The sequence below is a fragment of the Scomber japonicus genome, chromosome 10, assembly GCF_027409825.1.
Source record: "Scomber japonicus isolate fScoJap1 chromosome 10, fScoJap1.pri, whole genome shotgun sequence".
Taxonomy (NCBI): domain Eukaryota; kingdom Metazoa; phylum Chordata; class Actinopteri; order Scombriformes; family Scombridae; genus Scomber; species Scomber japonicus.
In genome coordinates, this window is record NC_070587.1 from 13594195 (window position 1) to 13613563 (window position 19369).

The following is a 19369-nucleotide window of genomic DNA, read 5'->3' on the forward strand; positions in this document are numbered from 1 at the left end:
ACTTTTGCCCGTGCTTTCATGAAAAACAAATAGGATGTTAAGTGGAGGTTTATTTTGTCACACATGGCATGCGTGGAAAGAGACAGAGTCGGGACTTTAGATTGGAATGGCGTTTGCTATTAAAATATTGTTAAAGACGAATATTGGAGCAGACGAGGAAAAATGGATGGCTTTGATTATAATCTATAATCAAGATCCATCTAATTTCAACTTTAAAAACGTACATGAACGCATAATTTCACTTTGGTACAGTAGGTGGCGGTATACAGCATTAGTTTGTGCTTGCCATAAAAATATAGATGAAGAAGAGTTAGGAGCATGATTCCGGAGAAGAAGAAGTAGGAAGTGTTGTCCAATTGTTGCCATTTAATTAACGACGACTCCCTGACTGTTGGCCTCTTTAATACCAGGTAAATGATCACATTGATGTGTAAGTTAGTGTTTTTCCCCACTCAGACACACTATAAACGGTAAAAAAGTAGGCGGATGTAATTACGGCTGTTTGTAGCCAAAGTAGTCGGAAGCTAACGAAGTGCTATTGTTAGCCTGAGGTGAATTTTGTGTCATATGACTGTACAAACCAGGTCAACAAAGCCTTAAAATACTGCTTTATATTCATTGAATTTTACGTAAATTTCGTCCGTTCTTTCCAGGCACGCCCAGGCCAAAGACAGAGCAATCTTTTCCCAGTCTTAGACATGACTAACCTAGCAGCATCACCCTTTCACCAAAAGCCTCATGTATTTTGGGCTACTGTGTCCATCTCGTTATGTGCTGTAATCTTTCTTTGATCTTTGTCTGCCAACAGGAAAGTCACCATGAACCTGGAACGACTGCCCAATGAGGAGAAACTTAGCTTGTGCCGAAAATATTATTTAGGTGAGAGTACTTTAAAAATGGATCCCACACATAGATATTGTACACAGTGTTATTCCACAAAATCAACGTATCCTAAAAGACACAGAGATGATATTGTAGCTTATATCTTTTAAAAAAAATCACAATTACTTAAATATGATTTAACAGTTGGGATGAGACAGAGACACAGCTTCATCTCTCCATCCACCCTTTTACACCTGCTTATCCTGTGCAGCTCAAAGTAGGCGACAGGTACTGTAATCAGTCTATCACAGGGCTACCACATAGGATACAGACAGACAGTTACACTCACAATTACACTTAGGTTTTTGTTGTTTAAAAAAAAAAGTCAGTTATGAGCTATAGTTATGTTTTTGTGCAGATTAAAAACTATTTGCCAAATTATACCCAAGCAGTGTTGAGTCTGGACCAGTGTTTAGGTGTATTCAGTACTGTGTGTGTACCGGACACCACTAAGGGGTTTGCTAAGTTTGCTAACAGCGTCCTACACAGTCTCAGAGAGATATAAACTCATTTGGGTTTATGCTCTCAGGGTGGAAGAAGGAGGATAGGGGTGGTATGTTTTTGTTTGACTAACATCTTAACAAGTGCTAAATTGTATTAAATCAGCAACATAATCTGATACCAAACCCACACACAACAATTTTATGCATTGGCTTAAATGACAGCAGCCACAGCCATGACACTTAAATACATCTCACCACATGTCTACATCAGTTTATGTAATATTGATCAATCATGTGACATTTGCTTTACGCTGCAGTGTCTCTAGACATTGACAAGATCTTTTTTTTTGCTATAACAAAAAAACTTTATTTTGAGAACAAGTTCCTTGTTTTAATCAGATAAATCATCATATAATATAAAAAGATACAATGATTTTGTCAACTAGTAGCTTTTTTCTGATATAACAAGATAAAGTGGCATGAACAAAAAAAGTTTCTTATTCAAATGGTATAATTCAGCATCAAGTAATAATGAGAAAATATATATATTCATAGTATCACCTCCCTCAATATAGAAATATTATAATGAAAAATATTTTGTTGTAACATAAAAAAAAGATTGTGTTGAAATTATTATTTTTTAGTTTGAAGTAGAAAATACAGTACCAGTCAAAAGTTTGGACACACCTACTCATTCAATCATTCAAGGGTTGGTGTGTGTGTGTGTGTGTGTGTGTGGCTACAAACTGTGATACTTAATTTTATCTCCTCCATATTGGTTTGTAAATTCCGCATACAGGATAGTAGTGTTACACCTGCCTCTATAAAGATGCATTTAAGTGAGGAGGAAGATAGTTTACCAATATTTCAGTCACTGGGAGCATTATATAATAAAGCTTGAATAGATTTGCCTAAATATGAATTCAGTTGTACTAAAGGTTAAAGTGTTGTGTTTTTTCTGTCTCTCTTAGGTGGCTTTGCATTTCTACCATTCCTGTGGCTCGTCAACGTTGTGTGGTTTTTTCGGGAGGCTTTTGTAAAGCCAGCCTACACTGAACAACTCCAGATAAAAGCCTGTGAGTGTTTAAAAGGCCAATTTAACTTGTGATGTTTTAAAAATGCACATGGCACTAACTTAGTTTTAATGCAAAATGTAACACGTACAAGTATAGTGTGGATTTATCACAATGTGAGACGTTATCGCAATACAATATATCCAGGTGCCTTTGATGACTTGTTTCCCCAGTATTGTTGCAGTTTATTTAAAATGCTTGTGACTTTCAAAGGTAGCATTGCAGTAAAGAGTTTGAAACCACTGGTCTGCCTGCTGTGAAGACGTTAGAACAGCTTTGCAGTTCTCCTAAATACAAGACGGCAACTATTGGCACTAGCACATGCATTTACAAATTGATGGGCTGTACTCTGCAAAGAAGGCTTTATGCCAAGAACATAATGTAGGTGAATTATATTCCAGCCTAACAGTTGTTATAACAATGTGTCAACTAACTGTTTTATGTGTGTGTGTGTGTGTGTTCTTTGTTTTTTTATCTAGATGTGAAGCGTTCAGCACTGGGGTTGCTGCTATGGGTAGCAGTGCTCACCACATGGATAACAATTTTCCAGCACTTCCGAGCAGAATGGGGGGAGGTGGGAGATTACCTCTCCTTCACAATCCCACTTGGCATTCCTTGAGACATTTTTTGATGAAAAGTCTTGAAACTAACTAATGATTCTTTATAATGGGCCAAAAAATATTTCTTGAATTGTTGATGAAGATTTTGATGGCTCTTTTGGTCTCTGGAGCTAAATTCAATGGCTGAATAACGCATTAACAGAGTTGTCCCTTATGTCTATAAAAGATCAATGCTGTAGGACTAGAAAATACTTTTTTTTTATGTTTCTTCTCAAGAAGGTATTTGAGAAAGTTATTTGGTCTTAGTGTAGGCTAATTAATCTTGTGTAGCAGATCATGTTAACTGTCATGTACAGTATCTAACAGTAACTAATGACAAAGCTGGTGCAGGTGAGAGGTTTGTTTAAAACATTGAACTAAAGATACAGCAAACAGTTTTTTTCCCTTTTGATTTTAAAGTGTTGTAAATGATACTGCTTTTCTTAAACTGTTCATTGTGGTCTTTGTGTGACTGTACACCCCACACTTTTTACTATGAATGACAAATAAAATAAAAAATGCAATGTTTCTTTGTTTATTTCTGGCAAGAAAGACTGATAGACAGATATTGGAATATTATTATCCTTTTAAAATCTATAAATCAGTATGTACATTTTGTATGGTGACTCATCAGTGGGCTATTTTCTCCACATATCTCCAATTATTCTGAATTACAGATAGTAATAACAGAAGTCCCATTGTCTGGACTATCAGTGGCGCCTGTTGTGAAACCCAGTAACTTAATCCCTCCAAATGTCTCCACTTCCCGATCATCCTATATGAGTCACAACATAATCAGAGCCATTTTTAGTCACTCCAGTCAAAGCTTAAGTGACAGGTTCCACATTACTAACAGGAAGAACATGTGCCCGTACATATCTGTTGACTTCACTGCAGTGTGCCAAGAACAAGTCAGAAATATCAACACCAACAGTACATGTCATGATGCAGGGTCTCACTAGATAAAACTGATTTATAGGAAGTGAATTATGTAATAAGGGGCCTTTAATAGTGTATTGTTTCCACGTGTGTTATGTGGGGGGGGGAGTATTCAGACTGCAGTGGTGAAAGGTGACATTTCCTCAAGTTTCTAAATATAATTCTGTGACAAACAAATGTACTAGGTAATATACCTGGCTCTGGTTTTATGGCACTTCAAACACTTTATGTCACTATATTAAGACAGTTCTGTGCTGCTCACTTCCCAATATTCATAAGTCATTATTTAAACTATTTAACTGTAGTTAGTAATTATTTTATTAAGAAAGGTTTTACATACACACAACATTCAGTCATAAAATATGTCATGTGTAAAATATAAAGTTGAAACTGTCTCTACCAAAGTTTGCCACACCCTTAAAATGCTACACATAGGCTACACATTAATGCATCAGTAATAATAAAATGATGATATGATAATAACAATAACAATAATGATGATGATGTCACTCACAAATTCATATTTTTGGTATTATGATTTTAACCTATGATACCTTGATACCTATATTGTGCTGATGATACTTAAGTACTAAGATTTTGAATACCGGATTTTTACCTGTAATGGAGTACTTCCACATAGTGGTACTGCTACAGTTACTTCATTATGGACCCTGTTATGGGTGACTGATGAAGGGGAAGTGGCTCATTGGTGGCACACGTGCACCGGCATGTGCTCAGAACGTCCCTGCTGTCACTGCCTGTCTTGACATCAGCTCACAAGGGTCAACACCGTCTTTTGAACTTATTTTTGGATAGACCTTCCTCTGGCAACTGGCCTTTACAGTTCTTATCGGGTCTGATGACTACACCTGAACAGTGCGTACTTAAAGGTGCCATCAACCCCCTCGGAATAAACTGTTGACCACATTTATGTTGATAACAGCCAATAGACACGTTAATTGCCAAAGCCAGCAACAGCTGCATCACTCCCAAAACAAAACACTCTTTATCCTCACATTCCTATACGGCCCTAGCTGCCTGAACACCCAAGGGTACGCATAAGTCTAGAACATAACAGAAGCAAGGTGTCCCAGTCAGTATGAATTCCCAACTCATTATGCAACTCCAGCATAGTATAAAACACAGACTATAACAGTCACTCAGCACCAGAGGGAGACGAGCTCAGAGTCAGACAGACTGGCGTTAGTTCATCTCTACCTCTCACTGTGCCTCATTCAGGACTTAACAAGGAACACACGCAGTTGAGCAGGGGCTGTCCTTTGCCTTTACACTTTACTCATTTGGTCAGGAAATTCAATCAGAGGGTAAGCTGTGTTCACTGTTAACTTGTAGGCTGACTTGTTGTGGTCTCAACTGCTGTTTTATTTTACTTTTTCAAATTTCCTCTGATCAGATCTGAAATGGACTTCATTCTGCCACCCTCTCTCCCTGTTGGTGGCATCCCATGGGAGAAGGTTTTACCACCTCTTATTCCTCGGCTGAATGGGAGTTATGGACAATATAACTGGTCCCCGAAATTACTAGTTCCAGAGACTGACAACACCAGCTCTGCAGAGGTAAGTCACTTTAATTCACTAAGCTAGGCACTATGCACATGTTAAAAGGAAGTTATTTGTATTGATAGCAACCCATTTTGTCTGTATTATTTTATATTATATTATTTTATTTCTTTTTACAGTGATAAATTGTTCAACATGTTGAGATCCACTCAAATTCAAAAAATAGTCCCCTTATTTTCAAATCTAAAAAGCATATTTTGACTTTATGTCCTCTGAAGCATTTTACGATCTTAGGATGAAGACCATTAGAGGGAGTTAAAAGCCCTGTAAAAGCCCTAAACATTTTTATAATAATGTGTTTTATTTTATGTTGGTAGGTGACCTGTGATGACAGTGGATTTACAGTCCAGGTTGATGTTAAGCACTTTAACCCAAAGGACCTTCTGGTCAAAGTTACAGGAGATTTTGTGGAAGTGCAAGGAAAGCATGAAGAAAAAAAGGTTGGTATCTTACAGGGAACATCACTGTTTTTGGGGTTATTTACAATAGCTATGAACCATCTCCTACAACATATTTTCATCTCTCTGTTTCGTTAGAAGGATGGTCCTGGGTTGACAACACGGCAGTTTAACCGGCGTTACCGAATCCCAAAGGGAGTGGATACCATGGCTTTGGAATCTGCGGTTTCTCCAGAAGGCATCCTTATCATATCTGCACCCATGCTGCAAATCGAGAACTGACCTCAACACATTAACGGCAATCATGCAAATCTCTACCATCTTCATTCTGTGTAAAAACAAGTTCAACACACCTGCATCGGCACATAGACACAAACAGAAATAACTTCAGGCTCCTACAGTCACAGCAACACTCAGTCTGTGCCAAAACACACATTAGTTATGTTCCTGGCACTATTCGAATATTCCCTGCTCTCTGAGGTTTGTATATACTACTCCGCCATGACTCACCCATCTTACATAATGTTTCAAGGAACAAGTCTTTGTAAATAATGTGTTCAAACAATTCAAACTGCTGCTTCATTTTGTGCAACTTTTGTAAAATGCACTGTATTGTGATTGTGATTGATTATGCACACAAATGTAACTCCAAAGTGTTTAATGTGGAAATATATCTTCAAAAATGTTCAAATAAATGATGTCTTTATAAAATAAAAAAATCTAATGCGTCAAGTTTGTGTTGACAAAGTTCAAGTAACTTGTTGCTCATCCAGGACTTCATCCAACATAGAGTCCACTTCACTGAAAAGAAAAATACAGTAGATTACTTTTCTGGAGTTTGAGAGGCTTTATTGAGAACATTCTTATAAAATTGTGAGAGCTGAATTTCATTAGCATCGCAAAATGATCAGCCTTTTACAAGCTGCATCATTTTCCATAAATCTTGTGTATGGTATTACACAACTGACAGTTTACCTGATTTGCTCCTTCACCCATTTTCTCTGTTTGCGAAGGACTTGTAATAAAGGGTCATCTTCAAACTCTTTTCCATCTGAATCTGGAAATTTAAAAAAAAATGTAAGGTAAGTGGAAATTAGCAGACAAGGAAAAGGCAGATATTAAAATGTTATCAGCATGCACTTAAAGAGGACCAAGACAACATGTTACCGTTTTGTAACATATTGTTTTGTTCTGGTTTAGTAGGTAGTAATGACTATACGGCACCCGGCAGCAGTGAAACTTCAACATGGATCACAAATGTTACATATTCACATACAAACAGCATGCTTAGGAAAGATGGAAAGTTCTAGGTCTAGGGGTTTCGAACTAAACTCCTTTGGAATGTTGGGAGTGGCAGCTATTCATAGGTCCACATATATTCCCCACAATTAACCACAGGGTAAAGGTTGGTGCTCTTTGCTGCCATAAGCTCACCTTCAGCTTCTTGCAGCAGCTGTGAAATGACCTCCATAGAGTTGTGTGCATTGCAAGGAGGAACTGAGGATTGTGGAGGTGCAGACACTGTGGATGGAGGTGAAACTGACAAGACAGGAGTCGTTTGTGCAGGAGATGAATCCACTGCAGGGAACAATACCTCTGAAACAACCTGTCAACGCCCAATGAGAACATCCTGCCGGTTAATGCAGTGTTTGATTATCATAATGACAAGTGAGAGATTGGATTTTATAATCATCCCAAGTGACCAAGCATGATTCCAAGATTTATAAAACTTGATGAACAATTGTATTTTGAGCAGCCACAAACTGATGTCTTTCAGCTCATCACAAATACTGCTGGTCATTTTTAACTTGTATTTATCCAATGCTGTCACATCAATGAAACCAGGTTTTTATTTTCATTTCGTGCAACCTCACATCAAAATCATTTTTGAGAGACATACAAAACATATTAGCTCATAAAATGTGGCACAGTTATATAAGTAAATATACTGAACAGTGTATGAAAGTATTTGAAATGAAATCCGCCTTAACCAATGACAACAATTACATACTGCTTTACACATGAATGCATCAACAGGTTAATGAGTAATTTTACCTTTAATGATAAGATACATTTTACTACTAACACCTCCTCAATTTTACTTCAATTTTCAATGCTGGACTTACATTGCATTGCTATATTTCTACTTTTACTGTGTTGCAAAGAAAATTACCTGAGCACCAGTGTTACTTTTACCTGTCAGTGCGTCAATTTTGTCAAAACTACAAGAACCTAATCTGTTCAAAGGATATATGACATAAATTCCTTCTTCATTTAAGCAGCAAACCAGACAATTTGCAGGTGTGCAACTCACACAGACACATTTCTGGTTTCAGGGATATAATAACTACTATACAGAAATGTGATTGTGTCAGTAAATAAAAAGAATTTGCCCACAAATTCTTATTTTCCAACCTTAATTTTTGTCTATCAATCTAGTTCCTACTTACCTAACATGTTACCCTCCAACTGTACAGCAGGAAATAATACTTTGCACGTTTATCACTAAATAAAAAATGGATCACCAGTAAATGTATGGTATCTGAACTATGAAGCTACTGTTTCCCTGTACATGTGAATGAGTCAAACTACATACTGACCTGTCCCAAGGCACAGTGGATTGGAGATGGTGGCGGTGCATGAGCGTCAGTACAGCTCTCACTGGAAAACTCCTGTTGATGCTGCTCTGTCCATGACATGACCTTTTTGGAAACTCTTTGATGCGAAGAACTTCTATTTGTGGAGCTCAGCCCGTCAGTATATTTACTATCCACAGTGCATCTGCAGAAAAATATAGGTATAATATATGTATATTAAGCATTCAGACTTGAACTTAGTGCACTGTTGGAATGTTTTAATTGTTTACCTGGATAATTTCTTCTGCTTTCTGATGGCCACCGCTGTCTTCTTCTCATTCCTCTCCAAGTCCTTTGTTTGAGCTTTCTCTTTCTTATTCCTCTCAGTTATTTTGTGGGGACTAGGTGTACACTCTCCTTGCACAGCTGCAGATGAAGCAGGTGGTGGGGATGGATTATGTTTATGAATGTGCTCATCCACTGAGGTTTCCTTTGACTTTCCAGAGTTTTGGGTCTTTTTTGGGGCAACTTTGGTCGGAAACTCATCCGACCTCTGTGAAATGCTTTGTTGCTTGCCAGCATGAGATGATTGGATGGGACATGGCAAAACATCACAGAGTAAATGCATGTGGGCAGGGACATGGGCGATAGCATGGGGCTGAGAGACTGAAGAGCAAGAGGCAGCAAAGGCAGGGAAGGAAGGTGGGCCTGAGGCTGGGGGACAGAGTCCATGAGTGTCTTTGGTTATTGGCTGAGGAGGAGTGATGTGTGAGTGTGAGGGTTCAGGAGGTTTATGACTTTGCTGTTGTGACAAATGAAGAAAGGACAGGGAAAGTAGAAATTATTCTGTAAATCCTGAATAAGAATACAGTGAAATGATCAAACACTATGACTCCAACCTTGTAAGCCTGTGCATTGGCTAACGGATAGCGTACACCGGGGCCCTGCCAGCTAAATGTGGATCCATGAAGACCAGAGTGTTGCTGGGGCTGGGAACATTCCCTGGCCTGCTCCATCTTTCTCCTTAAACGCCACTGGAACAGGATGTCCTCTTCTGGGCATGTGGGGGGCACCAAAGAAGGAAAGTCAGGGGGTTTTTGGGAGGACATGAAATCTGGCCCGGTCTTCACTGTAAATTATAATAAACACACAGCACAATAACACTGACACAGCAACAGAGTTTCAAATGAGGCAAAACATTTCATGAGAAAGAACAACATTCTGCAGGTTTACACTTATAAAAAATAAAAATACTTAGAACCTATCATCAAAATACTTTTAAATATTCATAACCTCACCAGTTGTAGATTTTATTAAACTAGGAATCAAAGGTCGTTGTACTGGTTCATCTATGCTGATTGGAGAAGAGAAATCTGAGCATGCCAGGCCTTCTGAGCTGACCAGGATAGATCTGTCACTGAGAGCACAATCACTGTTGGAAAGACAACAGGTTACATACAGCAGAAAGAATGAATTCATCTATCATTAGTGTAACTAGCTGGTCTTCATACCCTCTCTGCAGAAGTCTGCTGGCCCTCTCTTGAAGGTGTAGTATCTCTGTGTCATCACATTCACCTTGTGAGGTGTCTGATAAAATCTGAGACACAGAGACAACAGGCAGAACACTGAAAATGCTACAAATTTGCACTTCACAATACTGAGTAAATGAAGAAAACTAGATAGTTTCATTTGCAGCATTTGAGTTTAAAAAAATCAAATCAGTCATATTGATTGGTCTCATCTTGCTAACAAATATACCGAGGTTCTTTTATAATTTAGTGAGGATGATGCATTTGACAGGAGCTCATAGAACAAGCCATAAATGTATAAAAAAACAGGGACATAAACAATGGCTTCCCAGGCTTTTAGTAAACACAGAAGCTTCCAAAATGGACTTGTAGTGTGGTGCTGAAATGTAAATGTTTATATGCACACTTAGTCGGAATAAGGGGTCTGTTCTGACAAACCTGACATAAACCAGTGCAGCATGCAGACCTACAAATCCATAACACCAAGAGTATTAATAGAGCATGAAAAATATTGTGTTTTTATGGAATAAATATGTATTTTGGCACATTTTGAAAGCCTCCTAAAACAATATACGATTATTGTGGTATCATTATTGTTCAGTTGAGGAAAAAAAACATAATAACAGCCTATATTGTGCACTCAATCCTTTTTCAGCAAATAAACTTACGCTATGGGGTCCTCTGCATGGGGAAGGGGTTCTGTCAAGTCGACTATGTCCAGCTGGGCTGAAAATGGCAGGCCCGTGGTCATCTTTTAGAGGAAGAGATTTCACAGAAGGATTTAACCATACAGGTTGCCTTTTCACAAGAATGTAGGAGGTCATGACATTTATTATAACCATCTACACTGAAAACCAGTACATTTGCAATAAGTGTCAATGTATATTTGCCTGTTGCTTTAGTTGGGGTTGAACTGGGGGGTAAAGATGAAGGTGACATCCACCAAAATGGCAGGTCCTCTCCGATGTCAGAAGCCATTTGCTGGCGGTCCTCTCGGCTCTGTGGCTGACCATGGCGAAAACGTTCCATGTACCTGGCAGAGTGAAGGTCAATGCAAAGTCAAAGAGAAAAATAAACTACTGCTACTGACATGCTATGTATGTTCCAGACTTCACCTCATAGTTACCATGACATTGATTGTCATGTTAAGTAGTGACTTATAATATGCAGCTTTGCATGTTTTTGGTGCAAAAAAAAGTTGCAAAAGGATAGGGCATAGGCACTGTTACATTTGAAAGTGAGGTCTAAACTAAAGCATACTTGGCCAGTACTGAATCCTGCTGATGTCCTTGCTCAGAGGACACAGTGGATTTCCCTGCTCTTGCAGACTGTTTGGGTATTTCCATGCCAGATGAGGCTACTGTTGCGTTAGAAGGAGGGGATCCGCTGCCAGTGGAAACCCAAGACTCTGCAAAAGTAGATTGTCCATCTATGGCAGCCAAATGGTGGTTAGGTTTCTCTAATGTGCATCCTTGTGGACTGTCTCGCCAGTTTGAACGTATGGGACTCAAAGCCTACAATAAAGCAAAAAAGACTGGGGTGTTGGTGATTGACTTTGTAACATGTGAATACGATGTGCATAATCAAACATGCCTTGCAGTGCATATATAAAGTTTCCTTTAAAACTTACAATTTTTTTCTTTTTCTTTGACAGGGATTGGGTGCGGGAAGGCTGGTGATTTGTCTTCACCACTGAAGATGCTGGTTGGAAAGGACTCTGCCTTGAGAGCACAGCACTGATGTAAAACATGCATGTATTAACTATGACTGTTGGTTCTGGCACAATAAAAATGTGTTCTACAGATCTTACCTGGATTTTACTGGTTTCATAACAGCTTTAGGATGACAGAGTTGATTCACAGACAGGATGCTCGGTAGAGGTAGTTTATAGCTGTGGGATTTCATTCATGCCTAGACCTAACAAAGCCCGCTAACCCAAAAACATTCGGGTGAGGCTGACTGGGTTACATAGTTCTTACTTTAATATAACGTTTAAAGATGAAGAAAACGTTATCCTCCGGCCTTCCGATGTGACTTGGACGTCCACAAAAGAAAGTTACCATGGAATCAAACGCTTGCACGCCACAAACACTTCACAAGAAAGCGTATTAAGTCGCAACAGTTGGCTTTTTGTAGACCTGTCTATCCTACAAGTCCGACTTTTTTTGGACTGAAAACATAAACTTACTTTGCTTTTTTGACAAATATAAGTCTGTCGGTGAAGTCAAGAGTGTCACTGTTTATGCCGATCGTTATTTACTAAAATACACACAGCCAATAGGAAACGAGATTAATATGATAGACATGACATTCCACCAATCACGTAGAAGATCCTTGATCCATAGGTACGAATCAGCTAATAGGAAACCGGAAGCGCGCGGAAGAGGAAAGTCTGTTGTAAAGGCTATGGTCGAAAGCTAAGTTAGCAAGCTAACGTCACGGTACGTTAAATAAAACGACCAGACTGTGTTATCGTTGAACTAAATGCACGGAAATCGGTAGGGGTAACTACCTGACAAATAACCGTTCTATTAGGTAACAGTAGATAAGGTTGGGTTTGCTAACTAGCATTATCCAAAGGTTTGGGCTAACAGTCTGGTAAACGGTCGTTTCCTAATCACAACCAGCAACCAAACATCCTGTAAACAGATGTTTTTTTTTCACTTAGTAGTGTTTAGTAGCGTTAGTTACAAGTTGATATTAGCCTAAAGACGTGTCGGTCACCGACGGCGAACTTGTGTCTGTGGTTGTTTTAAAGTTTGTTCATTTAACGTGCGGAGATAATGCATCACGTCAAGATCAAGACCGAAAGGCCAGGTGAGTGGTTCCCCTCCTACCAGCTTTCACAAGTGTCACACAGCCCCAAAATGAATTTGATACAAGAGTCCTTGATTCAGCAATTGCATGTGGCGTTATAGTGAGGATGTATGGAAGCCCATTTCCGCCAATGATTTGGCATAATAATGAAATACTATCTCAAAATAAGGAGAGACAATGTCAAAATAGTGGTCTAGTATCTCAAAATAATGACGTATCTTGTGACTTGTTAGTATGTCCTCATTTTGAGATAATTCATCATTTTGAGATACCTGGCCTTTATTTTGAGATTTTTATTTTATACTTTTTTTCCCTGTCACATTGGCTGAAATTAGCTTTGATAAGGATGTAATCCACCTGCATTATAAACAGTTTCTTGGTATCAGTGAGTATCAATTCATGTTTCACAAAGCACCCACTGTTTCCTTTGACAGATCTAGAGGGGGGCGGTGCTCGCAGCAGACTGGATGCTGTTTTAAAGGGACTGGTAGAGAAGAGTGAGAATGAAAAGTCAGTACAATTATTATTAATATTTGAAGCCCATCTAATAATCATGATTACTCTCCAGTCATACTAATTGTTTTGTGTTTTGAACAGGGAACAAAGTGAGAGTGATACTGGAAAAGTATCAGTGGACTCTTTAAACAAGTTAGTATGGATGATTTTAAAGTTGATTTGCACAGTGCAAAATTAACTTTTTTTGTCCAGTGGCCACATGGCTTGTGAATGCCCAAATCTTACTTGCCATTCAGTAGATTACCCTTGTTATTTTGGCTGTAAGTGAAGCAAATCTACAGCCACTTGTATATTTTACCAGCATTTGGCTGCCTGCTGATGCTAATTTTGTGCTCTTTTGATGTGTATTAGGAAAATTTGACACACTGTAGTATGTACTATGAAGTTGATGAATGGCTTAGGTTTTTTTTCTATATAAAACAAATTACAAAGGTCTGTTTGTGATAAGATTGTATATTCCATTTACTTTCTTCAGGGATTTGTCTCCATCATCTGCTGGGAAAAGGCAAGTACTAGGACTAACAGTAACTCATAAACATGCTTATTACTTTTATCTGTAAAAAACAAAACAAAACAAAAAAAACACAAGTTGCATGTCTCACAAAATAATAGATTAAAAAAAATATTATGCAAGAAGCTGTAACTTCTGTGATTTTTTCCCCCTCTGATATGTTTCAAAATCCTCCTTTGTTGTATTTTTCCAGGCCGTCAGCACGATTCCCACAGCACCGGCGGAAGAAGAGAAAAGAAATGGATGAAGGGATACCAGAGAGCAATCAGCATAAACAAAGTAAACTTGGAAATTTTGGCCTTTTAAAAATACTACAGTGAGAAATCACATTCTAGTATTTGCCCGAATTGTGACTCTACTGTGATCACTTTGCTGTTAATTCTGAAAGTTCTTAACCTTTTTTTCTTTTTAATCTTTTCGTATTCTTTCTTTCTCCATTTGCCAGATGCTTACATTATCAAGTTGTTTGATCGCAGTGTCGATCTGGCTCAGTTTAATAACAGCACTCCTCTGTATCCTATCTGCCGTGCCTGGATGAGAAACAACCCTTCTGTTCGAGAGCCAGCTCCTTCCCCAAGCCCTCCACACAACATTGTAGAGGATGAGGTGAGGCCATTCAGTAATGTTGAATAAAGTCAGTGGCATTCAAAATTGTCCAAAAGTACAAATGTAAATTCTGTATGACTCTATAAACTTAAATTAGTGTCTTTTAAAAGATTAGTGGCTTGTTCATTGGCAGAGTGCAGTATGGATTTACAGTAGCTATGGTGACCTAGTTTGACTGTGGTTAACTGACTAGCTCAATATTAAAATGTTTTTGTCCATTATTCTTATTACGTCGCTTCAATTTGTATCCTTGCATTTTAGCTTGTGAGGAAGCACGTATTTGGTCTTTTTCAGTGTTCATTTTTCAATGCTTTGAGCACCATAAACACAATTCCATCTCCATCTTTTTTAAATGGAGATGGTGGATGTCCCTGCAGTAGATATCTCATAACCTCTGCAAATAAAACAGAAAAGGCATAAGTGCATAGCTAAACACCAACAATGGTAAGTGGAAGGAGAAAAAAAGATTTATTGGGGGGATTGTTTTTGTTTTTGTTTTGTATTGGAAAATTTTAAACACAAATTTTAAATAAAGTATTTATGAGAGTATTATAGTACTTTTATAGAAAATACTAATATTTTCTAACTCTAGAGTCATAATGACGCTCCACTGCATTCCACCTTTTGTGTTTCTTTGTTTTCCCAGGTCACAGACATGATAAATGGTAAAGGTCAGAATGTGTACAGACTCCCCCCTCCAACCTCCTGTCCAGTGAACACCTCTGGTGAACCTATCAATCTAAGGATCCCACAGACTGAAAAATCCACTGTTACCAAGGTTCTGTATAATATACACATGTGAATCATGTTTTTCTTGCATTGTGATAATAGGTTGCACAAATCTATTTTATACCAGTGTAAGTGCGCACTCACACTAGGCGATCCGTGCCGTGCCCGAGCACGTTTGAGCCCTGAAGCCTGGTTCGTTTGACTAGGGTGATCACTCCAAACCGTTCCCGGGCACGGAACGCTGAACCGTGCCTGGGGGACAATCGTGCTCCAGTACGGTTCAAGCCAACCAGGCCTAGTGTGAGTGCACCCTAAGTTAATCTTAACATTATAACTTTGTCTTTCCACAGTTAACAGATTCAGTTCCTATACCAGGTTCCCTCATATGTGACCACATGGAACGTTGGAAAAAGATACGGCAAAAGTATGTTATTCATGAAAAGCTATTTGAGACACTTGCTTTCTTATTTGTTGATGAGAAGTGACTGAATTACTTTTCTTGTGCTGTTCTGAACAGAAACAGTATGTTAAAGTTCAGCACTTGCCAGATAACCAGGTGCAAACTTGATTTCAGTCAGCATTCGGTTCATTCAGGCTAGACATGCTGAATGGTAAAAATAGAACTTTTATAAATGCTCACATTTTTCTTACAACTTTACTGTATATGGTCTCTGTAGTGGTTGTTTAATTTAATTTATAAGAAATTAAGCAATGCAGTGTTAAAGCTGGCCTATGTGGAAAAAAATATAACTTGTGGCTTCTAGCAAGCCCACTACTAACTAAAATGACTAAAATGTAAGATATCTCAGAGACAAAACTCTTAGTGTTCCACATTTGTTTCATTTGCAAACAGCTTGACATGTTGCTATCACGAGTAAGGGTCTGACAGGGCTCATAATATAGCAGGGGAAAATGAGTTAACAAAATTAAATTCGTCATGTAGCTCTCATATATTATCCCTCGTGCCCCAAACATGTTGTGTGCTATACTGGAGCATGGTAGAAGAGTTGAAAGAAAGGGTTTTTTGGGGTTTCTTTTTATAGAGGGGTAATTTAATTTGGATAGCCGTGTATCACACCTCACTTTGTGAGCATTCTCACAGTTAGAATCTTGGAAAAATGGTTTAAACATAAGTTTTTGGCATAAAATTGCATTGCATTGAAAACTGCCTCAGTTGAGCACAAGTTATTTTCATTTGCAAGTAGAAATAACTGATTTACAGCAACCTATCTGGATTGTTGCTGTACAATCTACGGGTGTCTTTGCAAGTTTAAAGTTCCCCTCCACTCAAGAAAGCCATTGTTGACTTGTTACCTTACTTTGATGTTTGAGCTTCATTGTGCAGAATGATGTATGTACAAAGTCTGATGTCACAAGGCTGTTTTGACATCTTTCTGCTGAAGGGTGAAGTTTCTCTGTGCTTATTTTAAATCTGAAGATTTTATGACATCAGGACTGTTTGAGAAGCCACTCCTGTTTCAGTATACAACTTCCTCATATGTGATGTGGGGACTTGAAGCTGCTACTGCATATTTGTAGAGTCTGGGTTTTTCGGTGAGAGTGAAAGATATAATTTTAAGAATTCTAAATTATTTAATTTAACTTTTTTTTGGTAGGAAAATATGCAAGAAGTTTTTTTTTAAAGCAGAGTACTCTCTAGAGGGGGACCTTTTCATTTGTGGGGGGAAAAACAAGACACTGAAATATTAAAAAGTTTGGAATAATCTAAGCTGAACTATGATGTTTGTTTGTTTGTTTGTTTTTCCAGATGGAAGGAATGCTCCAACAAGAACCAGTTAAGATACAGCGAAAGCATCAAGGTCCTTAAGGAGATGAAGGACCTCTATGATCGCTAGCTGAATACTTTTCAGCTTTTCAAGACAGAATGGACTCTACAGTTGGAAAGGAGCCATGCTGGAGCAGTCACTGTTTAAACACACCTGCCATCTGCACAGCAAGACTTATAGGGAAGCGTTAATAGAATGTTAAACCTTAAATAGGCCGTATATCCTATGCATTGCAGAAAAAATTGTTTAAGTGTTTTTAGGAATTTTGTGAGCAGAAAAGTGTTCCAGTGTGACGTGGAAATGTTTTTATTCACATGCATTCTGTGTAGATGAATAATGAATAAATTAACCTGTTCTTCTGTGATATTTTTCAAGACACATGGTGACTTGTGCATCCTCAACAGTTACACTGATTAAGTCCATTGTGTTCTTTTACTTTCAGACTTGCTTTTTTAATGTCCGCACACGTGAAAACACAGCAACTAAGAAATACAAAAGAAGTCTTTGTCTTAGAGAATTGATTTAGTCCATTAAAGTAGCCTATAAATAACATTTGATGTTCAGTAAGACTCCATATTTTGACATGCACACCAGGCATCTAGTTGAGCAAATAGTCAAGCCCCAATAACTGCAGACATAATAGAGATTACAGTTTTAATTTTTGTCCGTCTGTTATTCAACATATTTACAGATGTTCCCTGATGTAATGTTGCTGACTTAATCTCTGTACCCCAGCAAATTGGATGTGCAGTCAAGCAATGACATGAAATGACAATGAAATTTGATTATAGAGTGAGCAGCTGACATCCACACCAGTCCACAGGGATTCTAGCCCATTTAAGTATTTGTAGGGGCTTTATTACAGTGGGGGAAATAAGAATTGAACGCATCAACATTTACTCTCAGTAAACATATATTTCCAATTAGGCTATTCACATGAAATTTTTACCAAACTTTGGTATTATCTCAAGAAATCCACACATAAAGAAATATTAAAGTCCATGTAAAGTGAGAATATATATATATGTGTTCTGAGTCTGACAAAAAAAGAAAAGTGTGTTAACCACCCTGCCAAATTTGAATGATTTAAAAAAATAGCCAAATAAATGAAATTAGACTTCCAAGTTGTCTCTGTTCCCAAACGATGTGGGCGTGCCCGCCGAGTTCGCTGAAACCCCGCCCCCTACCAAGTGGAGGCTGACGTGCGCGCGGTGGTTGCTGCTGAGCCATTACTTTCTCTAGCTCCTGAAGCCGCTCTTGGAGATATGAGCTTGACCGAGCTGAGGAGGAACGGGGTGTGGGCTGTGTGCGTGGAGCAGTGATTGACAGCTGTCAGACACTCCACCAGACACAATCCTGGCTCTGATTGGTTCTTTTTGTCCGGTGCGGTGGATTCTGGCAATTTGCAAAGTCCATGAATGAAGTTACATGAAAAAAGTATTGAACACACTAACTGAAATGTATGTAATACTCAGGGGAGAAGTCTTTGCTTGTAATGACTGCTTGCAGACTCCACAGTAGTGCCCAGGTGTGATTTTGGCCTATTCTTTTAAACAGATTGTCTTTAAATCTACAAGATTACAGGGGACATGCTTGTGAGCCCTGATCTCTAGTTCCTTCCACAAATGTTCCCTAGTGGTGCTTACTGGAAGATTCCAAGGTCAGTTCCACTGATATGTTTTTAACAACCAGGTTGCAAAGGTCTTGGGAGAGCTCTTTGCTTTAATCCATCATGAGGTGTCTCTTGTGTGACACCTTGGTAACAAAAAACCTTTTTATAGCTCATCAATATGTACCAGTCATATTAACTTAGAGAACTGCTGTCTAACTACTTACAGATTTCTGGTGGTTCCTTGCCTTTCCTTGCCTTGGTGTACTGCTTTTTCTTAGTGTGTTTAAAACTTTTTTTTCTGTGTCATTCCACTTTATTACACAACTTTATTTATGGACTTAAATGTTTTGATTTCTTTATATGTGTGGATTTCTTGAGTTAATACCAAAGTGTAGTGAACATTTAATGTGAATAGCCTCATTGGAAGTATGTTTACTGAACAAAATGTTGATGCATTCAACTGTATGTTGTCTTCTAATGCTTAATACTGTGTAATTCAGAATGCTCACAAAGGAAGTCAGTACTTCCGTGACTATTTTGCAAGTTATAAACTGAAGAAAGTGCTCGTGTGCAATAAGATAGTGTGATTTGCATGGTAGATAGGGATTAATATGAAATACGTGCCTCGAAGAATTGTGGTGGTGGGGGGGGGGGCGGTTTATGTAGACTTTCATATGATCTGATAATGATCTGATTTTTCCATTTTACAAATAAGCAGTCAGGCTTATACAGCACATGTGATATCCTATATTGTGAGTAGTGTGTACTCATG

General features: G+C 38.3%; 4 protein-coding genes across 4 annotated transcripts; 3 read left to right on the forward strand and 1 right to left on the reverse strand.

Annotated features, from left to right (window-relative positions):
- Positions 1 to 290: 290 nt before the first annotated feature.
- On the forward strand, positions 291 to 3519 carry psenen (presenilin enhancer, gamma-secretase subunit). Its single transcript, XM_053327544.1, has 4 exons — positions 291 to 410; positions 809 to 879; positions 2297 to 2401; positions 2878 to 3519. The coding sequence occupies exons 2-4, from the start codon at positions 819 to 821 to the stop codon at positions 3015 to 3017; spliced, it is 306 nt and encodes a 101-aa protein (XP_053183519.1). The 5' UTR covers positions 291 to 410; positions 809 to 818; the 3' UTR covers positions 3018 to 3519.
- Positions 3520 to 5170: 1651 nt separating this feature from the next.
- hspb6 (heat shock protein, alpha-crystallin-related, b6) lies at positions 5171 to 6205 on the forward strand. The gene is made up of 4 exons (XM_053327543.1): positions 5171 to 5261; positions 5351 to 5513; positions 5834 to 5956; positions 6053 to 6205. The coding sequence occupies exons 2-4, from the start codon at positions 5358 to 5360 to the stop codon at positions 6194 to 6196; spliced, it is 423 nt and encodes a 140-aa protein (XP_053183518.1). The 5' UTR covers positions 5171 to 5261; positions 5351 to 5357; the 3' UTR covers positions 6197 to 6205.
- Positions 6206 to 6588: 383 nt separating this feature from the next.
- Positions 6589 to 11769, reverse strand: proser3 (proline and serine rich 3). Its single transcript, XM_053327586.1, has 12 exons — positions 11650 to 11769; positions 11280 to 11533; positions 10910 to 11052; positions 10688 to 10770; positions 10002 to 10087; positions 9789 to 9922; positions 9390 to 9619; positions 8781 to 9292; positions 8515 to 8695; positions 7349 to 7520; positions 6890 to 6971; positions 6589 to 6715 (listed from the first exon to the last, which is right to left on the reverse strand). Exons 1-12 carry the CDS (start codon positions 11767 to 11769, stop codon positions 6664 to 6666), a joined length of 2049 nt encoding a protein of 682 aa, XP_053183561.1. The 3' UTR covers positions 6589 to 6663.
- A 643-nt stretch (positions 11770 to 12412) lies between these two features.
- Positions 12413 to 17349, forward strand: lin37 (lin-37 DREAM MuvB core complex component). The gene is made up of 10 exons (XM_053327546.1): positions 12413 to 12836; positions 13271 to 13346; positions 13434 to 13484; positions 13828 to 13861; positions 13990 to 13991; positions 14057 to 14142; positions 14309 to 14469; positions 15116 to 15247; positions 15549 to 15622; positions 16967 to 17349. The coding sequence occupies exons 1-10, from the start codon at positions 12803 to 12805 to the stop codon at positions 17052 to 17054; spliced, it is 738 nt and encodes a 245-aa protein (XP_053183521.1). The 5' UTR covers positions 12413 to 12802; the 3' UTR covers positions 17055 to 17349.
- The last annotated feature ends 2020 nt before the right edge of the window (positions 17350 to 19369 follow it).